A 25,226-nucleotide genomic window follows, 5' to 3' on the forward strand; every position below is an offset into this window, starting at 1 on the left:
AGTGATAAGATGTAGCGGGTACTCGGTCTAGAGAAATGTGGAACGTTATTTCAGTGGTTTAAGATTTCTTTCATCCCGCCTATTGCAGGCAGGCATCTCATAGAACCCCCAAGAGAAAACAGTGCCTACACCACACACTATGGCGGAGCTTACTGTCACCTGTAGTTTTGTATATCATGCTGTCCTTATTTCTTTGTTTCTTGATGAATTTGGCTTTACATCTGCTTCATTTTAACTGTGTAGTTTTTCAAATTCAATCTATTGTTTGTGGCCCCCTATACCATACCCCTCCAGGGTACAGCTGATGCATAAAAACTCCCGACACATTACACGAAGTGCACGCCGCACGGCACACTAGAAGTTGTTTTTCATCATCAATATACACCATCTCTTTAGCATTTTAATTCGCACTCACTCCTTAGCGTTTTGTGGGTTTTTTTAAAGTACAATAATAAAAGTTAAATTTTAGCCATCGGGAAATTAGGTATATAATCTAGCCAGTAGAAATTATTCTGAACAAATCTATACCTCCTGGTTTGGCAAGGGTCTACTATCCTGTCGAGCTCTAAGAGTTTAACCCTCTCTCCATTACCCTTCCCTGGTGGATCCGGGACAGTCTATGCATGAATAAAAGATAGAACTAAGCATATCATTGCAAGTTTTCTGTCAGCTCCAGTTTACACAAATCTGCTACAAACAGCAGCGGAGCAAGTTTTTTCCACAGCCAATCTCCCTCTCAATGTATTTGATATAAATCTAGCATTCAAAAAACTACATAAGACTTACAAAAATGTTATTCGATCCTGGTGGGAAATAAGCAGCCCTGAGACATATGTCCAACAAAAAATAGTTTATAGGGGCTTAAGGATTAATCTAAAACCTAACTCACACCAGGAACATCCTGACTTCATTAAGGGTTGGCAGAAGCTTCTTACTGAAAATTCGATACAAATGCTAGAATATCTACTGTCTTATGAAAAGACAGTATTTGCCAAACTCAAGACACAAATTGATAACCAAATTCAACAAATCTAATTTTTCAGCACTAACCCACAGTACAGTGATTTTGAAACAAGATTACAAAGGAATCTTGAAACATTTCAATCAGAAATAAAGGAAAGGAAACATAGAAAATATGTGCGGAATAAAAAAGATTTTGACTCTGGAGAGATATATAAAAACATCGACCCCAATTCCAACAAATCTAACGTATATACAGATTATTCAGAATCAGATATCTCCAGTGCAGACGAGCTGAACTACACTAACCAGGGTAAGGAGACCTAAGAAAACTAACCAGCCTCAGACATATCCCCGACCAGCAATCATCCAAGCCCTCAGCAACAAACATACCTAGGTCCTCAACAACAATTACAACCATGTACCTCAACTACGTACTCTTCTGTTACACAATTGGCACCACTACTGCCGGCACTGATACCAATGACAGTGGCCCCAACCACAGTCTTCTCTGGTACACCAAATGCACAAATAGTGACACACCCCTTACCTATGACATCTCAAACAAAACCACCTTACAAGCCCAACCATTCTCGGACCACTCAGACTCAAAATTATGGGACAGAGCGAGGTGGCAGCAGGAAATACAACAACGGTCACAGGTAGTGCCCCCTAAAAAATCTCAGATTATTAACTTATCAGACCAAATATTTACTACAACAGAAATGTCGCTACTAGAAAGAGGCTCATCTTTTACACCAACACTTCCATTCAATCAATTTGAATGGATAAAAGACACACTGAATCAAATCTACTCTGAAGAAAAAGAGAGGCCCTCATAGACTTGCAAGTAGAAAATGAAACCGGCTCAAGGACCTTTATAGCCCCCCAATCGTCGCTACAGCCAAAATCAGAATTTACTCCATCCCTCACAGTCTACCACAATATAGACAAATTTGTCAGCCTAACCTGCAACAAAATTGAAAAATTGACTTGTCGAGAGATCCAATACAATTCCAATATTACCACCATGGAATACAAGGTGCTGAAAGACCTAACTCAAAAAACAAATATAATTATCAAACCAGCAGACAAAGGCGGCAACTTTGTCATCATGAATGAAAATCACTACAAGGACAAGGTCCTAAGGCTACTCGAGGACAGGTCTACTTATCAACCACTGAAAAATGATCCCACAAAGAGCTACTTGGCTGAACTAAAATGATTCTACTGGAAGCAAAGGGCATCAAACTAATCACTGAAAAGGTGTACAAAGCACTTTACAATCCAGCACCCTCACTCTCAACCTTCTATGCACTACTCAAAGTGCATAAGGAGAGAATCCCTATTCCCGGCCGCCCAATTGTTTCCGGCAATGGCAACCTAACAGAGGGCATTAGTATATATGTCAATGAAATTCTGGCTCCTTTCATGGAAGCCCCCTCGTCATCCCTCAAAGATACCAAAGCTACGGTCACAAAACTACAGGAAATTTCAGTTACAGCCAATGTAAAACTAGCAAGCCTGGATGTCGAAATGCTATACACCAGTATACAACATGAGAAGGGATTCATCGCAGTCCAATACTTCCTAAATACTTAAGGTAACACCTACAGGCAACACAACATATTCATTTTGCATATCCTCAAGTTCCTACTCACGCACAATTTTTTTGTTTTTGATCAACAGTATTATTTAGAGATCACTGTCCCAGCGATGGGCACTACTTGTGCCCCTACATACGCTAACATCTTCCTTGGGTGGTGGGAAGCAGAGCACATTTTCAATTACACACTTTCAGACTTTAAACAGCACATCCTCTTCTGGGGTCATTACATCGCTGATGTCCTACTATTGTGGGACAGAGATGAATCACATTTTTAGGACTTTGTCACCATTCTTAACAATAACCCAATCGGTCTATGCTTCACTAGCGAGATCCATGCACGAAAAATACATTTTCTCGACCTCACCATCGACCAACACGGGACTCTTGACACCAATGTTTATCGGAAAAAGACATCCACCAATAGTTTTTTACAATGGGAGAGCCACCATCCCTCCCCTCTCAAAAAGGTATAGCTATTGGTCACTACCTAAGAGCCAGACAGAATTGTTCAACAGATTAAATATTCCAAAACGAATGCAAAATTCTTTATGCCAGATTCCGTGAAAGAGGCTATCCGAAGAAAGTGCTACACGGAGCATATTACAGAGCTATGAACACAGAGAGGAGCGTCCTTCTCAATAGCAACTGGACGCCCCCGAAATCGTCATCCACTATACGATGTATAGGCACATTTTCAAATCAGGAATATCATCAAGAGATACTGGCCTCTACTTATGGCGGATCCAGACATAAAAGATGTAATGACTCCTCATTCAAGCATCATGTACAGGAGAGGCAAAAACCTACGTGATTTATTGGTAGATAGCCACTACTCACCCACAAGCAGCCCTACCATCACCACGAATTGGTTAACCAGCAAATCAATAGGATCTTTCCCATGTTGTTCATGCATTTTTTGTAGCTACATCTTGAGGACAAAAACATATACAAACCTGGCTGATCAGAAAGCATACGAAATTTGAGAATACATAAACTGTCTAACCTCGGGCATAGTATATGCCATCAAATGCCGTTGCAACTAACTATATATTGGAAAAACAATACAAATTTTCAAAAAACAAATCTGTAAACATATAAGCGATATCAATGTCAAAACAAACACCAGTTTTGCCAGGCACGTAAATTCTCACCATAAAGGTGACCCCAGGGTCCTCAAATTCTTGGGTATCCAAGCTGTCAAATTGGGTCCAAGAAAAGGAAATTTTGATCAACTACCCCTACAAGAAGCTAGATGGATACATCGCCTGAAAACACATGCTCCAGATGGCCTGAACAAAGGCTTCACGTACACTTCATTTTTGTAAAAATTAAAGCAACGCTATTATGATTGCAATTTTAGGGTATAAGGTTTCCCTGACACTGGCCATATATCTCATCATTATAAATGAGTATGTCCTCATGTCCCAATATAGGTGTTTAAAACTAATAAACATGGACTTTTGCATACAACAAGCTGAAGTGGGAAGAACAACTGTATAAACACTTTTCATTAAGCATTGATAGATATAATAAATCACTAACAAATGCTCATTCCTTTCTCCATGTTAGGATCGAATTGAAGTATACACCCGATCCATATACAAAAACCAGTAATACCAAATGTTTCAGTAATCTTCAGGGCTCTTCGGAATAGCATGTTGCAAAACATTTATGGGATTAAAAACAAGCACTGTATAACTTACCATTATTGACCTTTAAAGAAATACATCTTCCAAAAATGCACTAAGTCCTAGTACATGCGCAAACCAATTGCCCAGAAGTGCCTTTTGAAACCAAGTCCTAGTACATGCGCAAGGAGAACCTTTGGATTCCCGATTCACTCGGGAAGTCTTAAAGCATGCGCATTGTGAGTTACATAGCAATCGAGTATATGCGCATAGGGATCTCCTCCTCCAATGTTCTGAACACCAAGTCCATGTCCATGCGCGGAAAAAGCCTGCAAATTTCAGGTATCAATCTTAAACCCGCAAAACAGTCTTGGCCATATTAAGGCTCATGACGTAAAGAGGTCAATAACGACAACACAAAAATACGTTGTGGTAATTGGTTTGAGAAACCTTCTGACCCACGGATGGGCAATATAAATTCCCTGTCCGCCAATAATATAAATGGCCTGTCCGCCATTGCCATAACTTTGAAAAAGTCAGTTCTATCTGAGGAAACATGTCAGTTGGCATGGCTATTTTAAATTGGTTTTGAGATGGTTAGAGTACTTTATCTCTAGACAGGGAAGGCTTAGTGGGGTTATGCATGAGCGTATACACAAATCGCTCGATATCAGCAGAGAATCTAGGCCAGGCATGTCCAAAGTCCGGCCCGCAGGCCATTTGCGGCCCGCGTTCCGAACTTTTACGGCCCCCCAGGTATCCGGCAGCAACACGCCACTCTAGTGCACAGAAAAGGAAAGCCGAAATCTCGCGATGTCCGAGATTTCGGCTTTCCTTTCCCGTGCCCTAGAGCAGTGTTTTCCAACCAGTGTGCCGCGGGCGCCGTCCCCCTCACCTACTGGCCCGGACGTGCTCCTCCAATCAGCGGAGACCAGGAGCGTGGTGCGTGGCGCACCACGCTCCTGGTCTCCCCTGATTGGAGGAGTACGTCCAGGCCAGTAGGTGAGGGGGACGGCGCCCGCGGCGAGCATCTCAAGGAAGGTGAGCAGGGATGGGAGAGAAGCAGGGGGGAGAGAAACATGGGGATGGGGGAGAAGCAGGGGGGAGAGAAACATGGGAATGCGGGAGAAGCAGGGAGGAGACAAACATGGGGATGGGGAGAAGCAGGGGAGAGAAACATGGGGATGGGGGAGAAGCAGGGGGTAGAGAAACATGGGGATGGGGGAGAAGCAGGGGGGAGAGAAACATGGGGATGGGGGAGAAGCAGGGGGGAGAGAAACATGGGGATGCGGGAGAAGCAGGGAGGAGAGAAACATGGGGATGGGGAGAAGCAGGGGGAGAGAAACATGGGGATGGGGGAGAAGCAGGGGGGAGAGAAACATGGGGATGGGGGAGAAGCAGGGGGGAGAGAAACATGGGGATGGGGGAGAAGCAGGGGGGAGAGAAACATGAGGATGGGGGAGAAGCAGGGGGGAGAGAAACATGGGGATGGGGGAGAAGCAGGGGGGAGAGAAACATGGGGATGGGGGAGAAGCAGGGGGAGAGAAACATGGGGATGGGGGAGAAACAGGGGAGAGAGAGACATGGGGATGGGGGAGAAACAGGGGAGAGAGAGACATGGGGATGGGGGAGAAACAGGGGAGAGAGAGACATGGGGATGGGGGAGAAACAGGGGAGAGAGAGACATGGGGATGGGGGAGAAACAGGGGAGAGAAGCAGGGGGGAGAGAAACATGGGGATGGGGAGAAACGGGAGAGAAGCAGGAGGGAGAAAAACATGGGGATGGGGGAGAGAAACAGGGATATCCCTTTTGTGTTTATCGAAACAGGCCCAGGTTTCACACTGAGTGAGTATAAATACATTTAGAATCTATATTATTAACTATATGTATAATATGTCCTGTTTTAGTGTCATTTTGTGCCATTTTGGTTGGTGGTGTGCCCCGGGATTTTTTAAGTATGAAAAGTGTGCCGTTTTCAATAAACTTTGTAAAAAAAAATTTATTTGCATTCATTTTAATGGTCCAAAGAATGTCAAGCAAAATGGTCGGCCCTCGCACATGTTCACTTCATCAAATTTGGCACTCTTCGAAAAAAGTTTGGACATGCCTGATCTAGGCAGTTCTAGCCGGTTTACAGCCATATACCTGGTCATAAGTTACGGGGGATCAAACACAGTGAGGTGTTTTATGCTTATCCTGCACTGTGTAGTTTTTCCAAATTCAATAGAGTCTATTGTTTGTGGCCCCTCTATACCATACCCCTCCGGGGTGCAGCTGATGCCACCAGGAAATTAGGTATATAATCTAGCCATTAGAAATTATTCAGAACATTTTAAAATGTGACAGATTTTGGCGCAGCAGCCTCAATAAATCTGGGTCTCTTGTATACAGAAGATGCAGATCTGTAGTCTCACTTGTGCAAAGGCATTGGTCTTTCTATGGTTTTTGTGTCTCCTGTGACTTTTTGAGGGGTGGAGCTTAATAGGCAGGACTAAGCAGCCCGACAGATTTACTATAATCTACACCAGAAAATTGTCACATATAACAGTTGAGGTGATTAGCCCCACTCTGTAGACACTTGAGGTCATTGGCTCCACCCTGTAGACACTTGCTGTGATTGGCCCCACCCTGTAGACACTTGAGGTGATTGGCCCCACCCTGTAGACACTTGAGGTGATTGGCCCCACCCTGTAGACACTTGATATGATTGGCCTCTGCCCTGTTGCTCTGCTCACACATAGTCACCAAGAACTAAAACTCAGGCTCCACCCACTGCTGGTAAACTGAAGCTGCAGCTAGAAGATACGGTTTACAGACAATACATAAGACATGAACACAGGTAGTACAGCTCTGGCAAATTATTTGGGGTATTTCACAATTTGTGGGTGCCCTTCTGAACGATACGGTTTCTTGCGCACATTTAACACTTCGCCTGCCATCCTATTTATTGTACAGTCTTTGGTGGTCATTCAATAGAAACATTTAGCAGTACTTGGAGATGTGGCATCAATGGTGATCTGTGCTTACACCCCTCCGCCCAGCAGAACGTGTACATGATGGGATCCAGCAGGATGGCAACCAATCCTCATCTTGAGCCGCAGGTAGCCTCCTTCGCTCCCTCCATACCTCAGACTGTTGTCCTGTGATTGTGGATCGGAATAGCATATGGCGGTCGTTCACCAAGGCACCCAGTATAGCTGCCAGTGACCCGTGCCTGTTGGTGAGGATCCTTATGAGACAATGATGGGTACTGTCTGTTAGTTTATTGCTGTCAACACCTGTAAGGGCCTCAGATGTGGGTTGGGGGCTGTGGGTCGGCATCAGCCCCTACAGGATTAGTCTCTAGTGTCTCATGGATTATTATAGAACTATCTATTATAGTCTATTACAGTCCAGGCTGCTGCAGATCACTCTTCTCTTGGCTCAGCAGGTTCCCAGGTATGTCACTCAGTTTAGGTTGGAATCCAGACTACTCTGTGAGAGAAGCAGAAAGAAGAGGTTACTGGAAACAATCATCATATAAGATTACAGAGAGATGCTGCAAAAACAGAGGCCTCCCCTGCCTCTAGGGAGGACAGGACAGTGAGGAAGAAGGGGATAGCGAGGCACGGTCTGCCTCCTGGGAGGAGAAGATAGCGAGGTACTGTCTGCCTCCTGGGAGGAGGGGATAGTGAGGACCCATTTGCCTTCGAGGAGGGTGAGATAGAGAGGACCCATTTGCCTCTGGGGAGGGCGGGATATTAATTACCCATCTGCCTCCAGGGAGGGCAGGATATTGAGGACCCGTCTGCCTCCTTGGACGGTGGGATGGTGAGGACCTGTCTGCCTCCTGGGAGGAGGGGATATCGAGGCCTCATAAACCGCCTGGGAGGGTTGGATAGCGAGGACCCATCTGCCTCCAGGGAGGGTGGGATAGTGAGGACCCCTCTGCCTCTGGGGGGGGTGGGGTAGCAAGGGCACGTCTGCCACTGAGGAGGGTGGGATAGTGAGGACCCCTCTGCCTCCGTGGAGGGCAGCAGCTCTGGAAGTGACTGAAGGATAAGATGTGATGTAGAAGTATAAAGGTGAGTGCAGCTCTGGAGGTGACTGGAGAACAGAAGATGATGCAAGTTCTGCTTTGAGGTTCTAGTTCAGTGAATTACCTGCGGAGTCGTGATCACTCATTGGTAGGGAGAGCAGCTCTTTCAGAGCCTGCAACCACTCGTTCTGCTCCCTGGGGTTCTCGCAGGTGAGGATGAACTCCCGCTGGGGGGTCCTGATAGTGAACCCCGTGTCCCACTTATTCCCCTTCACTCCTCTTGGCAATCCTTCTGCTACCTGGTATCCGGCCTTGCTGCTCCCAATAAAGATACCACCCTGTTCATAGGGGTCCTGCATACAGAGATTCAAACACCTCAAGTCTTATGGTTCTAGAACAGTCAGGTCAGACAGTATTTACAGCTCTTAGTTCTAGAGTCAGGATGTGTGATAAAGAGGTCGAGTCTCTTGTTTTAGAGAAGTCAGGATCTGTGATCACCAAGTCTCAGTTCTGGAGCAGTCAGAACAGACAATATTCCACACCTCCTTGTTCTAGAGTAGTGAGGGCCTGTGATACAGAGGTCTAGAACAGTCCAGATATACAGTATACAGGTCCCATAGTAACCCCTACTACTCACCAGTGGGTTCAGGTAATACAGAAGCTTCCGCTCCTCGGAGTCCAGGTTGAACCATCGCTTCCTGAAGGGTTCTCTCTGCTGTGGTAAAAAGATGAGAGGCGGATCAGTGCCCTGAGTATAACCGATATAGGTGTGTAACACAGTGACATGTGACCTGCATCTAGTGCAACTCCGCTCTACCATATACACATACCCTACCACCTCACTCTATATGGGGTCACACATATGATTATCTGGTCTAAAACATACAGTATGGGGGAGGGGCTCACCGTGGGTCCGGTCTTCTCCATGTATCCACATTTGGTGTAACTGCGGGTAATCTTCGGTATCAACTAGAAGACAAACTACACGGTCAAATGACTGTAGTGGGGGCTGCGATATTGGGGGGGAGGGGGCGGGTGCCACAGAACATTTCACTGTGACATTTTAAGATCATCAACTGGTGCCAAACCTCAATGTGTGCCCTGTGGGGGGTGCTCAACCTTTTCCCGTGCCCAATCGAGAGGAGATCCAACTTCATATTCTGCCCTGAGGGATGTGCCTAGCCTCATCCTGTGCCCCATCAGGGGAGATCCAACCTCATATCATGCCCAGCCTCATCCCACATGCCAATAATGTTCGGATTCAGTAATAACTTCCCACTTCCTGCTGAGACGTCTGGGATTCCCCCCAATATTTCCCTGCTCCAAGGGGTCATTTGGTACATTCTTTCTTGTGATTCCACGACTTGTGACAGGAATGTGGTTGGGCTGGTTTACCAGATACTGACACCGTCCCATCCCCCTTATTGGCCTGTAGGCAATCCCTCCACTGACAGGTACATGGCAGAGATTCTGCAGCGTTATGTAGAATGCGATGGGGGTGACGCAGCTGTCAGGAGCATCAGAACAAAGATGGACAACAGACAACCCCCGTGATTATGAGAACAGAACAATACCCCACCACCACCACCATCACCACCAGGGGGCAGATGCTTAGAGGGGGCTCTAGCTTCTATGGTCCATGTCCTTTGACATCTTACCTCGGCCTCTGGAGTGCTCGGATACGTCTTCCTCAGGTAGTTGTACCGCGCCGAGCGCAGGACATTGTACCAGGTGACGATCTCCTGTCATCATAAAACGAGTATTAGGAATAATGGTGACTTCAGTGGATGAAGAGCCCATAGGGGGCAGCACTTACCGCCCCATCCTCGTGGTATACATATATGCTCCTGGTGTGGCCGTTCTGCACACATGTGATCTCCAGCCCGTGCTCCTGTCTCATCTTCTCACACTGGAACATGGCGTTCAGGCTGCTAATAGGAAACGTCCCCTTAGGTCCAGAACGCTGTGAACAAAAAAAGACGGGAGCTGGGCGCTCCCCGTAATCCAGTGAGTGTGCGCCGCACGGTGTGGAACATGTCGCTAAGTGAGATATTCACATTTTTCAGAGCACTCAGGATAGCTGACGTTCATATATCTTGTTCTAGAGCAGTCAGAATACATGTTTTGTTCTAGAGCAGACAGGATAGGTGATATTCACGCCTTTCGCCTTTGTCTTTCATCACAAAAATCAGGTTAGGTGATATGGACAACTATCAGTTCTGGAGCAGTCAGGATATGTGATGATGACCAGTATCAGTTCTTGAGCAGTAATATTAAGAACTATCTACTATAACCAACTAAAACAACTATTCTGGAGCAGTTAGTATACGTGATATTTACATCTCTGGTTCTAGATAAGTCAGGATAGGTGATATTGACAACATCAGTTCTGGAGCAGTTGGAATATGTGATAGTCATGTCTCTTGCTTTAAAGCAATAAGGATAGGTTATCTTCCCATCTCTCGCTCTAGTCAGGATAGGGGATATTGACAACTATCATTTCTGGAGCAGTTAGTATATGTAATATTTACAGCTCTTGATCTGGAGGAGTTAGTATGTCTGATATTCACGGCTTCTGCTCTAGAGCAGTCAGGATAGGTGATATTGACAACTATCAGTTCTGCAGCAGTTGGTATATGTAATAGAGGTCACAGCTATAGGCACATATAGTACGGGCGAGTTCACACTGCTGAGTGATGCATATATATACACTGGGAAGCTGCGACATATAGGATAAATGTGTCTATTGGCCGGCGTCACTCACTTTATTTCTCGTGTAGTACATCAGCAGCCCTTCGCTCTCGCTGAATATGAACAGTCTCTTTAAGTACTTCCCGTTGTCTCGTCCCTTCTTCCATAGGAAGCCTTCTTTATAGTCTGTCAGGATCAGAATAGAGACGTCACATGGGTGTGCCTTACACCAAACCCCAAAATGCATCGACACTTACTGACTGCGTACAGAGACGGCCCATCACGCGTGAACTCTCGCCGCTCATATTTTGCTCGGATCCATTGTTCCCTTAATACCCTGAAACAACAACAAAACAGCTGTCATATCCCTGTCCTCACTTCCCTGTGTCACATCCAATGCCAATCTTTGCCGGGACCAGGAACATGCAGTATGGAGAGAGAGGGAGGGTGGGGCCAATATGGGGACGTTGTCAGTATTGGGGGGTTGTGGTCAATATTGCTGTGTAGCCAGTGTTGGGGGTCTGCGGATCTCTGTGAGGTGAGACAGTAAGGTCTGCTGGACCGACACCCGCTGCGGTCCCTGCTCCTCCACCTACTTGCAGTCCTTTTCATTGGGTCTGTAATAAAATGGAGGCACAAAGGCTTCATACTCCTCCCTGGCCCTCTGATTCCCACGACTTCGCATGAACTAAAGGGGAAAAAGAAAGAAAAAAAAACAGCAGAGCATCACATATAGAGTAGCGGATCAGTATATAACAGCAGTGTACAGTACATAGGATGTATAGGGTATGACATGAGGATATAGAGCAATCCAGTATATAACAACAGTGTACAGTATGTAGGATGTATTGGTATAACATGAGTATATAGAGCAGTCCAGTATATAACAGCAGTGTACAGTACATAGGATGTATAGGGTATGACATGAGGATATAGAAGAGCAGTGTCAGTATATAGGATATGGGGGGGATTCTATTGGTATGCTCCCACCTGTACCAGGTCATGGTCCATATAATCCAGTTGTGTAGATTTCACTTTGTCAATAGCCGAGATCCTGTGAACCCCCGAGCAGTCCAAGCAAACGAAAACCCCAACTCTGCAGGACGCCCAGACCGGCCCTGAGGAGAAAGAGAGCTGGACGTTACCCACATACTATATGTAATACGTCTGACCCGACGAATGCTTCCTCTACTTGTAATAGATTGTGCCGACTACCAAACTCCTCCCTCCAGACTCCACTATCCTCCAAACTCCTCCCTCTAGACTCCACTATCCACCAAACTCCTCCCTCCAGACTCCACTATCCACCAAACTCCTCCCTCCAGACTCCACTATCCTCCAAACTCCTCCCTCCAGACTCTACTATCCCCCTCCTCCCTTCAGACTCCACTATCCCCTCCTTCTCCTTCCAGACTTTACTATCATCCTCCTCCCTCCAAACTTCTCTATCCTCCAACTCCAGACTCATCAATCCTTTTCCGCTTTACAAACTCTCCCTCCAGACTCCTTTGCCCCTCTTATCAGACTCTTCTCTTTCTCTGTTTGTGCCTCTAGATTCCTCTATCCTCTTCTCTCCACTGTCCATTTCTCTTCATACTTCTCTGGTATTCTCCACCCTTCAGACTCCTCTTTGTTCTTTTGACTCCTCTACCTTCCTTCTCCAGTCTTCTTCCCTCTCCAGACTCCTGTCATCCTCCCACTAGGCACCCCTTTTTTCCCCCTAAAGTCCTATGGTTTCCATATCTAGTAGTTGGCGATCACACTGTGATCAGTCAGCAGACGTGATGCTGGTGACCATCTCTCCCGTCAGCAGATTATTTTCATCCCTTTTCTAGACTGTTCAGTAACAGGAAGTAATGACCACAGGAGGGGAGAGCAGCGGCCAAGACTTCTTGTGGCAGGCTGCTCCCTGTTCACTTGTCTTACATAGGGTGACAATGTTATTGTCTTCTGTAATAAGCCATGTCAGGCTGGAGAGAGGTGACTGTAGGACAGGTATATACATCTATTACTCTCTGGTATCAGCCATGTCAGGCTTGGGGGGAGGTGACTGTAGGTCAGGTATATACAATCTATTACTCTCTGGTTTCAGCCATGTCAGGCTGGGGAGAGGTGACTGTAGGACAGGTATATACAATCTATTACTCTCTGGTATCAGCCATGTCAGGCTGGAGGAGGAGAGGTGACTGTAGGACAGGTATATACATCTATTACTCTCTGGTATCAGCCATGTCAGGCTGGGGAGAGGTGACTGTAGGACAGGTACATACAATCTATTACTCTCTGGTATCAGCCATGTCAGGCTGGGGAGAGGTGACTGTAGGACAGGTATATACAATCTATTACTCTCTGGTATCAGCCATGTCAGGCTGGGGAGAGGTGACTGGAGGACAGGTATATGCAATCTATTACTCTCTGGTATCAGCCATTTCTCATGGATTTTCATGGAGCTGCCTCTACAGTGACATCAGTGGGTGCCTTGTTGCATCATGTGATCACAGCGGTCACTGCCTTTCCCGGCCTTTCCTGACCTGCAGCACAGCAGACAGAAGTGCAGTCACACATTGCGGTGACATTTCCTTCAGATCTGTTTTAAGTCGCAGCGCTATATGAATAACTGTGCGGTGTGAATGCAGCTGTAATGACCCAGGATGAGGCCATGTTCTATGGTGTATACAGAGACAAATAGGAGATGTGAGAGTGGCGGTCAGCAGGATGTGGTCAGCAGAGCGGCGAACAACGGGGAAAAGCTCTGTGGAAGCAGCAACGTGACAGGAAGGAAATTGCGCCATTTCTTTTAAGAGACGGCGAGATTTCCCAGAATGATGCATTACTATTCATCAATCCTGTGTCGGCTTACACTAGAACACTATCCAGGACCTGACCCTCTAACCTGGAACATTCAGGATGTACCCTCTGATCTAGAGCACTCCATGACAAAGGCAGACCCACACCCTCTTCATGTTCTAGTACATAATACTCGGGAAAAGAGCCTCTAATGTTGGTGATGGAGTGCTCTAGATCGGAGGGTACATCCTGAATGTTCTAGATTGGAGGCTCTTGCCCCAGATATTATGTGCTAGAACATAAAAGAGGGTGTGGGGTCTGCCTTGGTCATGGAGCGCTCTAGATCAGAGGGTACATCCCAAATGTTCCAGATTAGAGGATGTTGTCCCAGATATTATGTGCTTGAACTTAAAGAGGGCATGGGGTCTGCCTTGGTCATGCAGTGCTCTAGATCGGAGGGTACCTCCTGAATGTTCAAGGCAGAACCACACCCTCTTTATGTTCTAGAAAATAATATCTGGGACAAGAGCTTCCAATCTGGAAAACCCAGGAAATAACATTCTATTCGAGAACCAATACAATGTCCTAACCCTCTAATCCAGAACACACAATAACTTAGGTGTACCCCCCCCCCTTATGATCTACATTAAGGGGGTCTTGTCCTGAAATGAACATTTAGGAAATAATCTTCCAATGGAAAAATTATACAAAATCTAAATACTCTAATCCAGGACAAACAGAATCCCCTTCTAGCACATAAAGTATTCAGAACAGGACTCTAATCTAGAACACAGAGGAAACAATTCATCAAACTGTAGCTACAATCAATATAATTTCCTAAACTTCTGGAGTATATAGTCACAGAGACAAAACCCCCTGAAGACAATATCCAGGGCACAATCCTCTATTCTGGAACATGTAACAGCCAGCACCTCTCTTTTTAACCTAGAAGATTATCCAAGTATCCACACCATATCCATCACATAACCCTAGAATCTCAGTGACACAACCACTGCCTCAGAGCCCCCTTTAATCTAGGTCAGTGTTTTCTAAACCCAGTCCTCATGGACCGCCAACAATGGTCTGGTCCAGATAATTCTAGTCTGTGCATCAGGTGTTCTCTATATGGGCTATTCACAAATCAGGACCTGTTAGGGTTCCTTGAGGACAGGTCTAGAACCCATTGTCCAGCACATAACCTGTCATCTTTTGATAAGACCATGATTGGCTGGATTCAGTAAGGGCCCGCCCAGCAGCATCTGATAATGATATGTAATCCGTACACCTGATCTCAGATGATGTCCACATGATGGGGGTCATGTGATCCTCTTACCTGGCTGGCCACAGTCTGCACATCGTGAGTTCTCCGGGAGCTGCAGCAGCTCCTGCACTGACATCCTGAGAGTCACTGAAGGGTTAATGAAGGGTCATGACCGCCAGAGCCCCATGCAGGGTCAGGTGTTAGCGCAGAGCTGAGTGTGCGATCCAGAGAAGGGAAGCCACGCCTCCAGCCACGCCTTCTCGCAGCTTCCCCTTTTGTAGGTCAGTCCCTGCTGAATCATAATCCAGAAAGAGGACGACAAGAGAAGCGAGGACCCTGCTGTCACAGCTCCCCATCAACTATCAGGAGCAACCCGACCTGTCACCATCAACCTTCAGGGGAAACTACACCTGTCCCCATCAACCTTTAGGGGCAACTACACCTGTCCCCATCAACTGTCAGGGACAACTACACCTGTCACCATCAACTGTCAGGGACAACTACACCTGTCACCATCAACTGTCAGGAACAACTACACCTGTCCCCATCAAATGTCAGGGGCAACTACAGCTGTAACCATCAAATGTCAGGGGCAACTACAGCTGTCACCATCAAAAGTCAGGGACAACTACACCTGTCCCCATCAAATGTCAGGGACAACTACACCTGTCACCATCAACTGTCAGGGACAACTACACCTGTCACCATCAACTGTCAGGGACAACTACACCTGTCACCATCAACTGTCAGGAACAACTACACCTGTCCCCATCAAATGTCAGGGGCAACTACAGCTGTAACCATCAAATGTCAGGGGCAACTACAGCTGTCACCATCAAAAGTCAGGGACAACTACACCTGTCCCCATCAAATGTCAGGGACAACTACACCTGTCACCATCAACTGTCAGGGACAACTACACCTGTCACCATCAACTGTCAGGAACAACTACACCTGTCCCCATCAAATGTCAGGGGCAACTACAGCTGTCACCATCAAATGTCAGGGACAACTACACCTGTCACCATCAAAAGTCAGGGACAACTACACCTGTCCCCATTAAATGTCAGGGGCAACTACACCTGTCCCCATCAAATGTCAGGGGCAACTACAGCTGTCACCATCAAATGTCAGGGGCAACCCAACCTGTCACCATCAACTGTCAGGGGCAACTACACCTGTCCCCATCAAATGTCAGGGGCAACTACAGCTGTAACCATCAAATGTCAGGGGCAACTACAGCTGTCACCATCAACTGTCAGGAACAACTACACCTGTCACCATCAAAAGTCAGGGACAACTACACCTGTCCCCATCAAATGTCAGGGGCAACTACACCTGTCCCCATCAAATGTCAGGGGCAACTACAGCTGTCACCATCAAATGTCAGGGGCAACCCAACCTGTCACCATCAACTGTCAGGGGCAACTACACCTGTCCCCATTAAATGTCAGGGGCAACTACACCTGTCCCCATCAACCTTCAGGGGCAACTACATCTGTTCCCATCAAATGTCAGGGGCAACTACACCTGTCCCCATCAAATGTCAGGGACAACTACACCTGTCCCCATCAACTGTGAGGAGCAACCCGACATATCCCCGTCAACTGTTAAGGGCAACTATACCTGTCCCCATCTATCGTCAGGGGCAAATATATCTATCACCATCAGCTTCAGGGGGAAGTATTACAACTGTCACCATCAACCCCACCTGTCACCATCAAACATCAGGAGAAACCCCACCTGTCACCATCAAACATCAGGAGAAACCCCACCTGTCTCCGTGAACGGCAAAAGGGCAACTACACCTGTCACCATGAACTGTCAAGGGCAACTATTACAGTCACCATCAACCATCAGAGTCAACCAACCCCACCTGTCACCATCAACCATCAGAGTTACCCAACCCCACCTGTCACCATCATCCATCAGGGGCAACTTTACCTTTAACTGTCACAGTCACTACACCTATCACCCAACAGGGGTAACTACACCTGTCCCCATCAAATGTCAGGGGCAACTACTCCTGTCCCCATCAACTGTCAGGAGCAACCCGACCTATCCCCGTCAACTGTCAAGGGCAACTATACCTGTCCCCATCTATCATCAGGGGCAAATATATCTATCACCATCAACTTCAGGGGAAGTATTACAACTGTCACCATCAAACATCAGGAGAAACCCCACCTGTCACCATCAAACATCAGGAGAAACCCCACCTGTCACCATCAAACATCACAAAAAACCCCGCTTGTCACCATGAACAGCAAAAGGGCAACTACACCTGTCACCATGAACTGTCGGGGGCAACTATAACAGTCACCATCAACCATCAGAGTCACCCAACCCCACCTGTCACCATCATCCATCAGGGGCAACCCCACCTGTCACCATCATCCATCAGGGGCAACTTTACCTTTAACTGTCACAGTCACTACAACTATCACCCAACAGGGGTAACTACACCTGTCACCATCAAGAGGCAGCCCCCAACCTGCAATCAATAAAAAAAAATCAGGTCCCCCCACCTATTATTATGAATCCTCAGGCTGCCCACGTATAACACATACCAAATATTCCCACCTGTAACTACACAGATCCTCTATATCCTCTATATAACCACATATCCCTGTATACCTACACACATCCTCTACATAACATATCTCTCTATAACTACAGGTAGTCTCTATATAACCACATATCCCTCGTTTAACTTCACACATTCTCTATATAACCATATATCCCCCTATAAATACACATAGGGGGGATTTACAAAGACTGGCGTACAAGTACGACGGTCTTATATTAGACCCCGCCCCCTTTCCCCCGGCAGGATACACTAAAGGCACACGCCTCTTAGTGAATCCGTCCGGGCGCCCGAATCCGCGGCAGGCATACAAAATCTACACCTGCTTCCAGCCACACCTCCTCCCTGCCTCATAACGTCCCTGCAAGCTCCGCCAGCCCGCCCATTGGGCGACTGGGGCGTACGGGAGGCGTACATCAGGGAGAAGAGGCGAATCTGCACCCTCTCCCTGGCGTATGCTTCGTAAATTCCCCCCATAGTCTCTATATAACCACATATCCTCTATATAACCACATATCCCCCCTATATCTACATGTATTCTTCATGTATAACCCCATATCCCTGTATAACTACACATATCCCCTATATAGCCACACATGCCCCCATATAACCACATATCCTCCCTGTATAACTACACAAATTCTCTATATTACCACATATCCCCCTATATCTACATGTATTCTCCATGTATAACCCCATATCCCTGTATAACTACACATATTATCTATATTACCACATATCCCTGTATAACTACACATATCCCCTATATAGCCACACATGCCCCCATATAACTACAGGTATCCTCTATATAACCACATATCCACCCTGTATAACTACACATATTATCTATATTACCACATATCCCCCTTTGTACAACATATACATTGGTTTATGACGTCCTATGCGCGGTATACACGCGGTCACCACCAGGGGGAGCTGCTGTACGGCCGCTGCGCTGTACGAGCATGCGCAAGCTTTGTCCTCCGAACTACTCACGTGTCTGTTACGTCATTAAGATGCGACTGATGTGTGGAGCTCACTTGATGCCAATGTCCCTGACAGCGCTGATCAATGGAGGTAAGTTCTCCTATCAGGCTGCGCGGCCCCACACTTTACTATGTCCTTATAGACACCTCCCTGCATTCCCTTATGTCTCTCTATACACCCACCCTCTCATATCTCTCCCTTCCAACCCTGTGTACCCCTCCTCCTTGCACTCACAGTATAAGATAAAGTGAAACATAGGGGGTAAGAGGGGGGGGGGGAGATATAAGGGGGTATCCAGGTTTATGTCTCCCTGCACCCCCTTCACCTCTGCAGTCTAATGATCATGTGACTTTACCCTCCTGCAGGGACGAGGATCTTCTTTCGGCCGCTGTACTGTAGCCGGATGGTCAGGGGCCGGGACTCTCCCCAGGAGGGGCCTCATGGAGAGATCTGGGCCCCGGAGTGTCAGCCGCCAGATGTCCTGTATGGTGAAGAGGAAGTCAGAGCGACTGGAAGCACCAAGACCATCATCAGACGAGGTGGCGCCAACTTTCTAAAGCCTGAAGTCTCAATAGAGCACCTGCAGGTGAGGCCCCCCTCTCCATCTGCCGAGCACAGCCTGGTCATTGTACCCTCCCCATCTGCCGAGCACAGCCTGGTCATTGTACCCTCCCCATCTGCCGAGCACAGCCTGGTCATTGTACCCTCCCCATCTGCCGAGCACAGCCTGGTCATTGTACCCTCCCCATCTGCCGAGCACAGCCTGGTCATTGTACCCTCCCCATCTGCCGAGCACAGCCTGGTCATTGTACCCTCCCCATCTGCCGAGCACAGCCTGGTCATTGTACCCTCCCCATCTGCCGAGCACAGCCTGGTCATTGTACCCTCCCCATCTGCCGAGCACAGCCTGGTCATTGTACCCTCCCCATCTGCCGAGCACAGCCTGGTCATTGTACCCTCCCCATCTGCCGAGCACAGCCTGGTCATTGTACCCTCCCCATCTGCCGAGCACAGCCTGGTCATTGTACCCTCCCCATCTGCCGAGCACAGCCTGGTCATTGTACCCTCTTCATCTGCCGAGCACAGCCTGGTCATTGTACCCTCCCCATCTGCCGAGCACAGCCTGGTCATTGTACCCTCCCCATCTGCCGAGCACAGCCTGGTCATTGTACCCTCCCCATCTGCCGAGCACAGCCTGGTCATTGTACCCTCTTCATCTGCCGAGCACAGCCTGGTCATTGTACCCTCCCCATCTGCCGAGCACAGCCTGGTCATTGTACCCTCCCCATCTGCCGAGCACAGCCTGGTCATTGTACCCTCCCCATCTGCCGAGCACAGCCTGGTCATTGTACCCTCCCCATCTGCCGAGCACAGCCTGGTCATTGTACCCTCCCCATCTGCCGAGCACAGCCTGGTCATTGTACCCTCCCCATCTGCCGAGCACAGCCTGGTCATTGTACCCTCCCCATCTGCCGAGCACAGCCTGGTCATTGTACCCTCCCCATCTGCCGAGCACAGCCTGGTCATTGTACCCTCCCCATCTGCCGAGCACAGCCTGGTCATTGTACCCTCCCCATCTGCCGAGCACAGCCTGGTCATTGTACCCTTCCCGTCTGCCAAGCACAGCCTGGTCATTGTACCCTCCCCATCTGCCAAGCACAGCCCTGACTTTGTACCCTCCGTGTCTGCCGAGCGCAGCCCCGACCTTATTACCCTCCCCAGTCTGCCGAGCGCAGCCCCGGCCTTATTACCCTCCCCGTCTGCCGAGCGCAGCCCCGGCCTTATTACCCTGCCCGTCTGCCGAGCGCAGCCCAGGCCTTATTACCCTGCCCGTCTGCCGAGCGAAGCCCCGACCTTATTACCCTCCCCGTCTGCCGAGCGCAGCCCCGACCTTATTACCTTCCCCGTCTGCCGAGCGCAGCCCCGACCTTATTACCCTCCCCGTCTGCCGAGCGCAGCCCCGACCTTATTACCCTCCCCGTCTGCCGAGCGCAACCCCGACCTTATTACCCTCCCCGTCTGCCGAGCGCAGCCCCGACCTTATTACCCTCCCCGTCTGCCGAGCGCAGCCCCGACCTTATTACCCTCCCCGTCTGCCGAGCGCAGCCCCGACCTTATTACCCTCCCCGTCTGCCGAGCGCAGCCCCGACCTTATTACCCTCCCCGTCTGCCGAGCGCAGCCCCGACCTTATTACCCTCCCCGTCTGCCGAGCGCAGCCCCGACCTTATTACCCTCCCCGTCTGCCGAGCGCAGCCCCGACCTTATTACCCTCCCCATCTGCCGAGCGCAGCCCCGACCTTATTACCCTCCCCGTCTGCCGAGCGCAGCCCCGACCTTATTAACCTCCCCGTCTGCCGAGCGCAGCCCCGACCTTATTAACCTCCCCGTCTGCCGAGCGCAGCCCCGACCTTATTACCCTCCCCGTCTGCCGAGCGCAGCCCCGACCTCGTACCCCTATTAGCAGTGCCTCATACCTCCCCACTTCATGTCTCCTCAGGCAGCAGATAGTATCCTCTCCATAGTGTTCGGAATGAAGAGATTGGCCTGGGCACATGTGGACCGCACCCTGACGGTGAGAGCCTGGCACCAACATGAATGGTTCCATCTGATGAGGGGGAAACAGCACCCTGACCTCTATCTGGAGGATGTAAGTGCCCCTTACATAGCACTACTGGTGTTGTCTGTGCTGTGGTTGAGTTCTGCTCGTTTCTTCCCAGGTGTCTTCAGCCGTCTCCATGTTCCCAGCCGCTGACCTCTACATTCTGGAGAAGAGCTCGCTCTCTAGCCAGAAGGCCGCCATGTTTCCTGTCATCTTACACTTACGGATAGTGGAAGCCATGTTGTATGCAATACTAAACCCAGGATACAGCCGGGAGCAGGGGCACCGAGTGTTCAGCATGGCCAGGACCACCGTGGGGAAGCACTGTGACATTATGGTGGGTGGGGCTAAAACTAGCGGCGTGGAATTAGTGCAGCGCCTGGTGGAGGAGGCCACCATCCTGGAGCAACCGCGAATCCGCTTCACACAAGACCTTATAACAGAGTACAGGCACAGACTCCATCCCAGAGGACAAAATCGCAACGAGGAGATGTGCGACGCTCTGCTGCAGGCTGTCACCTTCTATGAGCTCCTCTACAGGTAGCCAGACCCTGCTGCAGAGCATCGCTCTCTACATGTAGCTGGACACTGTAGTGATATCTACCTATGGTATATTCCTTTCCTTTCCTTGTATTGTATAAAGGGGTTTTTCAACTTTTCTTACAGAACTAGTGACAGATATGAAATAACAGTTTAAGGGTCCTTTTATGTGACCCCCATATGGGTCTGAGTACACTAATCGGAGCTGGCTTGCAGTACTTTTACAAGGCACAATGAATCGTGCGGCCATTTAAACACAAAGCTACACGTCTCCTATTTACACAGAGAGCTGTGCGGCTGATAACAGTGATTAGCACAAAAGATGTTTACAGGTGATTGGTGGGCGTATCCTCGCCTGTCCACACCAGATGATTAGCGGGTGAATGACTGTTCCTACAAACTATTGTTAGCTATTATCAGCCCATGTAACATCCAGGCAATAAAACTTGTTCTCCATATTTTCTAGGTGAATTACAAGAATACAGAAAGATGGTGTTCAGAGTTCCTGGTTTCTATGAAACTCAGATATTACTTTGAGTAATTAAAAAAAATAATCTTATCCTCCAGTGTCCTAAGTAAGGGTGGGTTCACACTAAGGAATTGTAGAGGAAAGTTTTCTGCTTGAAATTTCTTGCCTACTCTGGCAGAATGCAAGTGGAATTTAAGCCCCAGCATCCCACTCAGCCAATCAGTGCGCTGCGACAGGACCGCACCAATTGGCTGAGCGAGACGTCCAGATACCGGGAGCCACAGAACAAGCCAGATTGCTGACCCAGTAATGTACGCACCAGGCTATGGGGTTAAGGGGGCTGCCGCTTACATACTCGCAGCGGGATGACAATTCTTCTGCAAGTATGTAATCCTAATGAAACTGACATGAGGAGGAATTGCAGCAGGAGATCTGCATTACATGAGAACCCACCCTTACCCAGAGTTCCCCTTTCATATGGCTGAGGTAATAAATACTACAAATCTTTCTGAAAAACAGTGACCCATATTCTGTTGTGTAAAAAGAGAATTCTCACTTCCGATTCCGGCGCCGCCATGTAAAGATGTGTGGAGAGGGAGTTCCGCATCTTCACCCCATAATCCGGCAGCATCTCCCCCTCCACCGCTCATCTTTGCAGGAGCTGACATTGGAACCCAGTCCTGGGACACAGGAGCAACCTTCTGGCTCCTAACTTGACCGGGACAGAGTACAGAGGCGGCCAGCAGGACATTCACTGCGCCCCGCTGGAAACGGGGCGCCATCTTAACCCGCAGCACCGCCTGGACACCGCACGCTGCAGTGGCCGGCACAAGCTACACATACCTTCATGCTGTGACCTGCGGTCCAGAGAGGGGTAGGCGGTCCTGACCAACGGGCTGTGAGGCGAAGAGACCCGCCAGAGAGGACTCCGGGGGGGCCTCCATCTTGGCTGCATGCGGCCGGCCGCTCATGGTCACTGCGCCATCTTGCCGCTCAGCTCAGCAGGGCACTTCCACCGCCAGGCTCCACATCGGAACGCCATTGTCCCGCAGCGCAGGTCCACCGGAGGGGCTGTAAGGGTGAGCTACAGCCTTTCTAGGGGGGAACATCAGTGGTGATAGTGCACTGGGAGGCTGCCACTTTTGCCATATATATGCCCGATGGCCACGATCGCCTGAACACTGGCCTACAGGCACTGCTGTGCGCCCCTGAAGAATAGGTTATAGGGGCAGACCTGGTCTATACTGAGCTTCCTCTCCTGGACTGCTCTGCTTTGAGGGGAACGGATGCTCCATAAAGATCCTGCTGAACTGATCTATTGTGTGTGTGGCAGAGTTTCAGTCTATAACAGTCAGCTTTTTCTCCTCCACATTATATCCAGACACCAAGCTGTACCCCAGCATACAACAGATATAACTATAACTTTGACCTTGGTGGACCAATACCTGGTCAAAATGGGCACTAGAACCAAAGGAAAAGTGACCAAACTGTCCAAGCAGATAACACCACTGCGAGACCCTGCCCGGGAAGAATCTGCTTCCAACTCTAGCCTCCCTGAGCCTTCGGGCTCTACCCATCCTGTAGAGCCCCCAGCTGAGGTCGGTCTATCACAGGACGCTTCTTTAGATTACAAACGTTTGGCGGAGGAAGTAGCCAGGCGCCTTGCCCCTGATATACAAGAGACCTTAACTAACACGGTTGCACGCTCATTCCAGCAACTACAGCACACAGTAGCCCAGCAGGGAGAGCGTATAGATGATCTGGATCAGAGACCTCTCTATGGAAACTGACTTGGACTCGTCCTTTGCGGGGCTTCAAGAGCTACAACATGAAAACAAAAAGCTATGGGACAGGGTGGAGGACTTAGAGAATAGATCACGCAGGAATAATTTGCGTATAGTGGGAGTCCCGGAGACCGTGCTCCAAAAAGACCTACGTAACTTATGTGAATCTGAAATCCCGGAACTGTTGGGCATCACAAGGGTGTGCAAAGTCGAAAGAGCTCATCGTATAGGTCCTGATCTACGCCCTGCTGGCGAAGCTTCTCCCTCCCGCGGTACCACTGATCTTCGACCACGTCAGGTGATAGTGCGATACCTGGACTATACGGACAAGGCTGCTATCCTACGTGCCTTTAAGCAGCAGAACCAGCCAATGCAACACAAAGGTCATAAACTATTACTCTTTGCAGATTACTCAGCAGAAGTCTCCAGGAAAAGGAAGGCGTTCTCTCCATTATGCTCCATACTGCATAAAAAACAGTTGAAATTTGCCCTGGTATACCCGGCGACGTTGAAGGTCTTCCACCCCGATGGTATCACCATGACCTTCCAAGACCCTCAGGTGGCTGCAACAACTTTAGGCTTTGGGCCTCCTCCTGACCAAGCAGCTGTGACTTCCCCAATTCGTGCAGGACAGCGCCGTAGAGGATCGTCTGAAGATCAACACGACTTGTCTCCCCATGCAGACCCTTCCTGTGTGACTGCCCCTACAGAGCAACGAAGGAGAGAGCCGAGGAGGGCATCATCATTTGACCTGTCCACCGACGTGGGATAGTGAGACATCTTACTGCCCGTCGCCATTTGGGGACCTGGGTTTCTGTGTTTATTACAAGTGCTCATATGGTGCACCGGGTAGCAGTGACAAGGAGTTCTGTTCGTCTTACTTACTGCACCATGGAGTTATGATATGATGATCCTGCTACTATAGCTTCTCAGGTTATTTCTGGTATCACAGTGCACTTCACAGGAGTTGCAGGGGGAGGAACCTGCTTAATCAATTGTTTTATAAAGATATGTTATGATATTGTGCTGCCATAACCTTCTATTTCTTTTCAGTGAACGGTTTCATCGGGGTGAAGTATGTTGTTCCATTTATTTATATGTTTGTGCATATCCACGTCTGGTAGACCAGATGTGGCACTTTTTGTTCGCATTGAGTTACCTCCATAGGTTAACTGTGGGCCATGGGCCCACCATGGTGGAAAAAAGGGAGTCACTTACAGATTGTTCGAGTTCATTAGTTGGTTGGTTACGGTTGGGATGGGGGGGAAGGGGGGATTCCACAGATGCAGAATGTCACGTGAACT

The 25,226-nt window shown here is 48.6% G+C and overlaps 2 protein-coding genes across 5 annotated transcripts; one reads left to right on the top strand and one right to left on the bottom strand.

The window, feature by feature from the left end:
• Window positions 1-6,038: 6,038 nt before the first annotated feature.
• ADAP2 (ArfGAP with dual PH domains 2) lies at window positions 6,039-18,504 on the bottom strand. Of its 4 annotated transcripts, none has more exons than XM_069954002.1 (11): window positions 18,398-18,501; window positions 11,898-12,025; window positions 11,504-11,595; window positions 11,165-11,244; window positions 10,981-11,093; window positions 10,033-10,179; window positions 9,875-9,958; window positions 9,123-9,185; window positions 8,854-8,931; window positions 8,341-8,569; window positions 6,039-7,672 (listed from the first exon to the last, which is right to left on the bottom strand). In XM_069954002.1, exons 2-11 carry the CDS (start codon window positions 11,916-11,918, stop codon window positions 7,668-7,670), a joined length of 912 nt encoding a protein of 303 aa, XP_069810103.1. In that variant the 5' UTR covers window positions 11,919-12,025; window positions 18,398-18,501; the 3' UTR covers window positions 6,039-7,667. The 4 variants fall into 4 exon arrangements, with proteins under 4 accessions (XP_069810103.1, XP_069810104.1, XP_069810102.1 ...); XM_069954003.1 differs by having other exon boundaries at window positions 18,426-18,478; XM_069954001.1 differs by lacking the exon at window positions 18,398-18,501 and adding an exon at window positions 15,028-16,205.
• On the top strand, window positions 15,113-22,170 carry TEFM (transcription elongation factor, mitochondrial). The gene is made up of 4 exons (XM_069954005.1): window positions 15,113-18,619; window positions 18,895-19,115; window positions 21,028-21,177; window positions 21,248-22,170. Exons 1-4 carry the CDS (start codon window positions 18,508-18,510, stop codon window positions 21,671-21,673), a joined length of 909 nt encoding a protein of 302 aa, XP_069810106.1. The 5' UTR covers window positions 15,113-18,507; the 3' UTR covers window positions 21,674-22,170.
• The last annotated feature ends 3,056 nt before the right edge of the window (window positions 22,171-25,226 follow it).

This window comes from Dendropsophus ebraccatus, chromosome 14 (genome assembly GCF_027789765.1).
Source record: "Dendropsophus ebraccatus isolate aDenEbr1 chromosome 14, aDenEbr1.pat, whole genome shotgun sequence".
NCBI lineage: Eukaryota > Metazoa > Chordata > Amphibia > Anura > Hylidae > Dendropsophus > Dendropsophus ebraccatus.

Bases quoted from the DNA above. Each gene is read 5' to 3' on its own strand.
- ADAP2 (XM_069954001.1), bottom strand. From the start codon at position 15,091: ATGTCAGTGCAGGAGCTGCTGCAGCTCCCGGAGAACTCACGATGTGCA. The intron at 12,026-15,027 runs GTAAGAGGATCA...CTTTCTCCTCAG, and splicing joins TGCAGACTGTGGCCAGCCAG to GGCCGGTCTGGGCGTCCTGC. The intron at 8,932-9,122 runs GTGAGCCCCTCC...TTTTTACCACAG, and splicing joins TGGAGAAGACCGGACCCACG to CAGAGAGAACCCTTCAGGAA.
- TEFM (XM_069954005.1), top strand. From the start codon at position 18,508: ATGCGCAAGCTTTGTCCTCCGAACTACTCACGTGTCTGTTACGTCATT. The intron at 18,620-18,894 runs GTAAGTTCTCCT...ACCCTCCTGCAG, and splicing joins GACAGCGCTGATCAATGGAG to GGACGAGGATCTTCTTTCGG. The intron at 21,178-21,247 runs GTAAGTGCCCCT...GTTTCTTCCCAG, and splicing joins CTGACCTCTATCTGGAGGAT to GTGTCTTCAGCCGTCTCCAT.